At 39.8% G+C, this 8,316-nt stretch overlaps 1 protein-coding gene across 2 annotated transcripts in view; it reads right to left on the minus strand.

The window, feature by feature from the left end:
- The window catches only part of LOC149187649 (AFG1-like ATPase family protein), a 454,936-nt gene that overhangs the window by 30,384 nt on the left and 416,236 nt on the right, over nt 1-8,316 (minus strand). For both annotated transcript variants that reach the window (XM_089411422.1, XM_089411421.1), the window contains one exon: nt 7,642-7,769. In XM_089411422.1, the coding sequence (XP_089267548.1) occupies nt 7,642-7,769 (128 nt within the window). The remainder of the gene's footprint in view (nt 1-7,641; nt 7,770-8,316) is intronic.

Here is an 8,316-nt window from a genome sequence, read left to right on the forward strand (position 1 = left end):
TTCATCGGACGATAAAGGAAGCCACTAGTGGGAAGAAGTCCCAAAGAGGTTGTGTCCTTGAACGACTAAGGAGCAGCTAGTGGGCAAGAAGACCCAAAGGAGTTGAGTAGCAGTGGGCAGTTGAGAGTTGTGAACAAATCGACAAGAGTCTCGATGTGTTGATGGGTTGAAGGACCAACGATCAACTAGAGAGCAGTTGGAGCCGTGTTTAGTGACCTAATGTCGCTGGTTCATTGATAGAGGAAGATTGAAGTTGTTGTAGATCGAAGCCGAAGGACCAGGAAAATGTGTTCAGGGTACAATCGAGAGGAGATGAGAGAGCGCACTACATCAACTAGATGGCTAGTGTATCTTGTTCGGGAAGTTTGGTTGTCATAGTTGTTGACACCAAGTCCCAGTTGTAGTCTTGTATCAGTGGATGTATGAGGGTCATTATACTTGGTAAGGGAGCCCTAGACCGTTGTATTATCACATTGTTAATATAACAAAGTTGGCTAGTTAAAATTTGTAAAGCGTTGTCGATATTTGTGCATGAGTTGATTTTCTGCTATTGATTGCTTCGTTGTGCATTTGTTATGATACTTGGATTGGAAGCGTCAGTGATTGTAAGATCCTAACCTAGACTCTAGTATCGTGGAAAAACAACAATAGACTCCATAGCCCAAGGGTAAAGCACTAGTCCAAGAAGATTTGGTGGGCATCCTCTTTCTCCTATTTTTCTCTTTTTTCGAAATTTCAGCCCCTACCCTAGACAGCTATCTAGGGTTGCCTACGAATTGCATTGCAGGGGTGATCTTGCAAATCTGTTTGGATAGGCTATTGCGCTAGTGTCTCCTCTAGCGATCCTACAATTTTGAAGCAATTCCCATGGTTAGTTTGCAAGTAAACTCAAGCCCTAGCTATATCTTTGGAAGTTCATATTGAAAGTCTATGGTTGGTGGTCTTCTGAAGGGTCATTTGCACATAAAGCTCAAGAAGACTTGATCATTCTTGACTCTTTTCTCTTCCCTTACTTGACCTAGTGATCACATTGGTTCCCTCTGACGATTACTCAAAAACCCTAGGCCTTGCTTGGATTACTTTCTAGGTCTCTCTAGTAGAACAAACACCCTATTGTGGAAAAGAATTATCTTTCAAAGCCCCTAGAGAGGTCTTGCCTCACATACTTATCATCATTGAATATTCATAACCCTAGGTCTTAACTCTCCTCTTAGGTCTTTCTTGGAGAGCCTTCCTAGCTTCTCTTGAAGCATTGAGCTATAATTGAGCCTTTCCTTTGAATGGGGCTTGGGAATCACTTTACGCCTTCTCATTGATAGGTTCATGTCAAGTGATTTCCTCCATACCAGGACTCCTCCCATCAGTGAAAATTTGTAAAAAGTAGGGGACACTGACTAAGGTGAGAGTGGGTCTTTGTCCCATTGTTGTCATTTCGTCTAGTAGTTGTTCCTTAGGTACCCCTCCTAGGACCTGTTACCCACAATTTTTTGGGTGACATCCCTAGGAGAAATTTTTTCTCCAAGATGGTCCTCAGTCAGCAACCAACAACCCCTTGTAGTCACCAACTAGCTCATTATGCTGTTTCTCCGCCACCTAAGCTAGTCGCGTGGTCCCTCGCCCATCTGCCATGATCGTTTGTTTGAAGGTGAGCCTCTCGAACCTAAAGGTATGCCTTGTCATTTGGTAATTGAGTATTGTAGTTTGCTTATCATGGCACTTTTGGGCATGGATTAATGGAGGGATTCGGCGGAAAGAATGGGTTAGGTCTGTGCCCTTGTCCCATAGCCCCCTTTTGGATGTTAACCTTGTATCCTACTCCCGTGGGATCTATTTTACTGACCATTTGGATTTAGGGATGGTATTTCATCGGAAACCTCGATTTTGGTTGCGTGGTCTTGCTCCCTTATCCACTTATATTACCCTCTTTCAGTCATTATTACCCCATTCATCATTTCTCCCACCTGGGTCCACATTCCTGCATTGGGTCCACATAGGGTTAGTTTGCCCCTTCCCCTTGTCCACACCTTGGGTCATGGCTTGGAATGAAGCCCGAAGGTTGATGCAACTAAAAAGAAAGATAAAAGCGTATTTGGCAACATTCAACAGGAAAATGTACCACAAAATGCAAAAGATAGCTGGGACAAACACATTTAGCACATGGGCAAAATCCAATACATGAGCTCTACCCCATCATCATGGCCATCACCTTGGTTCCTACAGGTTGTATGAACCTCCTCCATCATATAGGAACCCATTATTGTCCCAACCCCTGGTGAAAAATGGACTGCCATACCTTTAAAGGGGGTATTCGCTGCTATATCTTATACATCATGTTCTTACCCCTTGAGCCACGAGCAATTAATCAAAGAAAATCATAAAAAGGAAAAAGGCATATAAAGAAGGGTGGAAAAATCAAGGTCGAGGCACCTCATGTACCAATATTTCTCTCTCCTATATATTATAAACCCAAGTATGAGCTTCCCTCTTATTAAATACCCTTGTACCCCAACATGTTACCCAAGGTTGCCCCTTCTTAGCCCCCTACTTCATTCACCTATCTGTGACATGCCACCACCTTTTTTAGGATGTACCTTTAATATATTATCCCCTTTAAAAGTAGAAAGCACCTAATAGGATTCTTGGTTAACACCATTTGGAGGTTAGGAGACATTGGCACATCCCGAAGCCCATTATGGAAGGGCAAGCCATTATGAAGTCCCCACTTGTGGTCCATAATGGGTAAGCTCATTTACTTGATTTCTCTAATGACTTGTTGTATTGGAAGGCTAGGGGATGCATTGGATCTTATGCAAGATTGCAGATGGTCTCCATCTTGGGTTTGGTCTCCCTATATGGGGTTCTAACCCTTTAGAGGACTACATTGGCACATGTAGGGTGTGCGTTGAGAGCCATGGGCTTCCACAATAGCAAACAACATTCCATGGACCACCACAACCATTCAGAGATTGCTTGTGGTTCACTTATTGGACGAGGAAGACGCACCTGATCCATCATGCCCAACTAGCCCCAGATTTTCACCATACACTTGGAAGATGATCCAGGACTTTCACGATGATGTGGCATCACTTACACCATCATCCTAGTCCTTATAGACGATCTACAAGCATCTTCTATTTGTTTGGAGACCCATGAGGACACTTGTGTGCCCCCACATGTCATTTGGAGCACCACAGGTTATTACAAGGGGCCAACCCCTTGTCCACTGCTTTTGAGGGTTCTACTCTTCATTATGGCACCCATGGACCTCATTAGGCCTCTTAGAGGGCCCTATGACATGCATGGATTATTATTTGACCTCTTGAGAGGCTTATTCTTTCATTTATGAGCTAGTTTGGTGGGCTTGTCACCAAAAGTTGAATTATTAGAACATTATTTTATTTTTGGGGCTCATGTAGGCCAAGGAGGCTAATTCGAACTCTTAATTATGTATAAATAAAAGTGAGATGAGTTCATTTGTTGATTATCACTTTGGACTAGATATTTTCTCTCTCTTGAGAATTTCACACTTTTTCTAGAGGATGAATTGGAACTTTATGGATGAATTTTGATGTGTGGATATTGGTCTGTATTATCTTGGAGCTTCTCTTTTGTCAATTGTGGATGGTTGGTATATTCTGTTACATGTAAGTACATGTTTTTAATGTTATTCTTGTTTTACTTTGTCATATACATTGGATTGCATGCATTTACTGCTTCTAAGGTTAATTGCTGCATGCATTTACTTCTTTAAATTGTGGAATTTTGTCTTGATTATCGCATCTCTCAATGTATGGGCCATGTAATGTGAACAAAATCTCCTAGGGGTAATTCTAACAGTGAATTGACCTTGATAAGCCATCCCCTTTGTACATCGAAGTAAAAAAGATGCAAGATTACTTCTCTTTGACCTAGAAGGTTAGCGAACTAGTCTTGAGGCCTCCTTGACCAAGAACCAAAGGTCCTCACTCATGTTCATCACAGGCTCCATTCTCCCAAAGACTAAGGCATTGATCTACCAAGAGGTGGTCACCTAAAGTCAAATCTTTTTCACCCTTTCCCAGGTCTAGCCAAGTTGGGTCACCTAGGGCATCATTTTCTCGACAAACTATCCCTCCAAAAAGTTCGATCTCCTGCACTAGTGTCTCCTCAAGGCCTCCTCCAATTTTGAAGCCATTCCGATGGTGGAGTTGGGAGAAAAGCCAAGCCCTAGCTCCGAGATCAAACTTTTCCCTAGCATTCCCAAGGCTAATACCTCATATGATCAATTCAACAACTTCAAGTGAAAATTATTTCTTTGATCCTCTCCCCCACCTTGTCTAGGGTATGAACATCATTGGTTTCCATACTATTTCCCCCAACCCTAGACTGCGTCTGCTTGGTCCCGTTTCTTTGAAAAGACGATTCTTTGAGAACCATCTGGGATACCAATTTCAACAAGGATTTTAGGGATTGGGAAACTCTTTCACAAGTCATATCCCCTAAACCTAACCCTCAAATCCTCCCTTTCTTTCCCTAGAATACATTGTACCTTGCTTAGAAAGCAAGCAAGCTCCATCCTTCAAGCTCTTCTAGGAAAGGGATTATTTGGATCACTCATATCCATTCATTGATTTATCCTTTGTCGGTGACCCCATAACATATGGGGTCTCCTCCCATCGGCAAAAGTCCATAAATAGAAGGGAGCCATAGCTGAGGTGACTGTGGGCTAAGTCACCATCTGTTGCCCTTGGTCTAGCATTTTCCCTTTAGGGATCCCCTCTAGGTTCCCTGCTAGATTGTGTGGCAATAGGACTGACTTATCTTTTGGGGCCTACATAAAGGCCAAAATAATAATTTTTATTTTTCATATTTAACATTTTTTCCAAGGCTAACTTGGGAGCCATTGTGGCATGTTGGAATACCTCCTGATGCTACACGAAAATCAACACTAGCAATATCAAGAATTGAATTCTTTTCAATAAGGATTGTGTATGGGGTAGCAAGGTGGTAATCCAAGAAGGTGATTTTGCCAAACATTTCCATTCCAGATAGCTTGCAACTCAACTTTGTTCTATTATCACCCTCACAAGGCTCACCATACTCTCACATTCGGTCCAATGGCTTTGCCATTTTGTAGAGCTTTGATTAATTTTTTATGTTTTGGACCTACGACACAAAGCAAATGTGAAATGCAAAAAGGGGTAAGAAGAAGTAGACACTAAATTTATAGTATATACTAATCTTGGTAAACAAAGAAAAGGAAGGCAATTTTTTTTTTTAAACGTACCTGGAAATATGGATATGGTATAGTAAATCTCCACTCCAAAAATCCTCAGCTGGTCACAAAGAAAACTATGGATTTTCCCTTGTTTGCTTGATGAAAAATGGTCACAAGACTCGCATAGCCCTCAAAGCTCAATCTTAGCACAAGAAAAAATGAAAATGACCCTAGAAAAACCCAAACCGAAGCTTTATAATGCCTTTTCTATTAGTTTTTGTAGCATTAGATGGTGTTCTAGTCTCGACTTTGGTCAGAGAGGTTAAAAAACACTAGGACTCCAAAACCCAAAAATTGTCTCTAGAAAATCCACCTCGAAACAACTTAATTAAGTTAACTAATCAATAATTAAATTTTTCCTAAGTCTAATTTAGGAAAAATAATTAATTAACAACAATTAATTGAGAAAGGTGAGATTTCTCTAGAAACTCACATGGATCAACTCAGAAATGATCTCAACCATCGATAAGGACTTAATCATGGTCGTTGGTGATCCAATTGGAGATTATAAGAGGAGGTCGACAGGGTAAGATGGAGAACACATTGGGAGGTCAACTTCCTTGGCAGAGATCGAGTTTCCCAATTGCAGTGAGTCAATAGAGAGAAGTTCGAGCCAGAGAGGGGACATAGATACAGTGAGCGGCAGAGATAGTAGTTCCAGAGGAGGAATTCTAGTTTCAGTGAGTCAAGAGAGGAGGACAAGTTATTTCTCCAGGAGGTTGCGCAGTAGCCTTAAGGAGGCAATCTGATTTGGCTAAGCTGGAGGTGGATGCAGTTGCCAAAGGCTAGGAAAATTTCCAGAGGGTTGGGAGGATTGTTTCCAGAGCAATAGCAGGAAGAACGACTTGAGTAGCAAAAGATCTCGGCAATGTGAGTTTCAAGCTGCGCAATGCCAATGAAAAATCCTGTGTAGGGGGCTTGGATAGCTGAGTTCGAGTTGTCAAATTGAGACAGGATTGCTTGTGGAGAAGGGTAATTTCCCTCATATAGTTTTGCCAGTATTTCTCTTAGAGAGGATCCCCAGTTTGGCATCCATTTTATTGTACACATAATTTCACTATTGCATAACAAAAAAACCCTCAACCGCTGCACTTTTTCTGACATTGGGTTTTTTCGGGGACAATTGTCCAAAAATAACAGTGTCATATTTTTGTGTGTGCACCCTATATTTCTAAGTTTCTAGCATTTTATTTTCCGCAACGTTTTTTATGGTGAAAATTGTAGTTGTGATTTTATTTGTTGTTTGCCATAGCAAATAAATTGCTTAATAATTAATCGGATAGAAGAATAATTTTCAATTGCTGCAATAGAGTTGAAATTTTCAAATTTTCCAGCAGCAGGGTGATAATTTCAGCCTATAATATTGGCGACTTTGGTTTTGGCAATAATATCACGATAATGCCAATACTATCGCGATATGTGCAACATTGAATAGAAATAAGTAAATAAACAGGAACTTGAAATTAAAAAAAAATGGTTGGTTGTTGGATTAGAGCTTAGTTCCACTAGGGCTATTTGGGTCAAGAAGAATGCCACTCTTAAGTTGGCTATCCAATGCTTGTGGATTATGGTAAAGAGATAAAACCCCAGAAGTTATAATTACCTCTTTGTCTAATCAAGACAAGTTATGAAACCAAACCCTGCTAGAAGAGATCCCTCCAAGAAGAAAACCTTCAACGATAAGATCAATTATGGAATGAAATAAAATCAAATCCTTGTTGAGGAACGTTAGGGAATGGCTCAATGAGGAGAATTAATACTTACTTCACACCAACTAAGAAGTGAGATTTACCCTAAACGTCTCCCTCCAAGTGACAAATTTTCCTTCAATGTCAGGATCTGTTTCAGAAAAACTTGAAAACAGTTCCATGATGGATCTAGTCAGATCCACTCTATGAATCTATGGATCCAGTGCTTGCACTTGATGGATCCGGAAACATATAGCATTCAGCACTTCATATTCACAAGTCTAGAAATAGAATGTCTAGCACATTTGTTGTCTGAGTTCAATTCCATAAAATTCAGGTAATTTTATGTTACTTGTTCATTATATTTCATCAATAAATAAAACTGCTTCTAGCATCATTCAACGTCTAGGCATACTCCAAATAGATATCCAATTGACAAGTCAATCTAACATTGTTCATTATGGCTGTTGAGCAAATTGAAAATGAGACTCTCTTGTGAGATTAACAAGAAAACTTTGCCAAATTAATATAAAACTTTAAAAGGTAATTACGCAGTGCCCAAAAACTTTAATAAAAAAAAACTAAAAATTATGAACATCCAACTCTTTATGATTTATCACCATATATTAAATCAAAATAACCTCCATGAACGTGCAAACTAAGTATGGAATTACAAAGCAAGGATGAAAGTACTACCTCTCCATGTCGAATAGTGTTCCTTCATCTGCTCCCAGAAATAGATCATCAATAGATGAAGCTGCAGTGCAAATAAGGCAACAGTGACGGTTGTAGAGTTCATCCACCAAGGTAATAAACCTTCTTGCCTGCAAAAAAGAAGTAAACATAAACTTCAAGATTCGATTCTATTGACCATATTCAGGCACTTGTAAGACTTTTTAATATCATTACGGAACCTTAGGGTTTTCCAATGCATCATTCAGTTATCATTATTTTTGTCAGGTGTCTTAAATGAAAGGATATTAATGTGATCTCACAAAAATATTGTAGAGAATAATAATAAAAAATGATATTGATTGGAGCAAATTTTGGCAACCCGGAAGATTTATGAGAACCAAAGAGATCTCTGTTGAAAAAGGATCGAAGGAACTTATGAGGGAAGGATAAAAGAGAAAAATCAGCGAGAATAAAGGGTGATATGCCTGCCTTTCTGGCAGCATGTTAAAGCTTTGAATTCACCTAAATTATCAATGGCAAAGCCCCAACTATTTGCAAAATTTTCAATATATATCACCATTTCTACATCTTTTCACATATATTTTTTTATCATATCATTGTATATCAGTTCCTACTACTATGCTTTCACCACTTTTTGACATCTTTTATCCCTCCTTGTGCATTGCTTTCAAGGTG

This window comes from Pinus tabuliformis, chromosome 3_1 (genome assembly GCF_031772625.1).
Source record: "Pinus tabuliformis cultivar Carrire ecotype Pingquan chromosome 3_1, CPIR1, whole genome shotgun sequence".
Classification (NCBI taxonomy): domain Eukaryota; kingdom Viridiplantae; phylum Streptophyta; class Pinopsida; order Pinales; family Pinaceae; genus Pinus; species Pinus tabuliformis.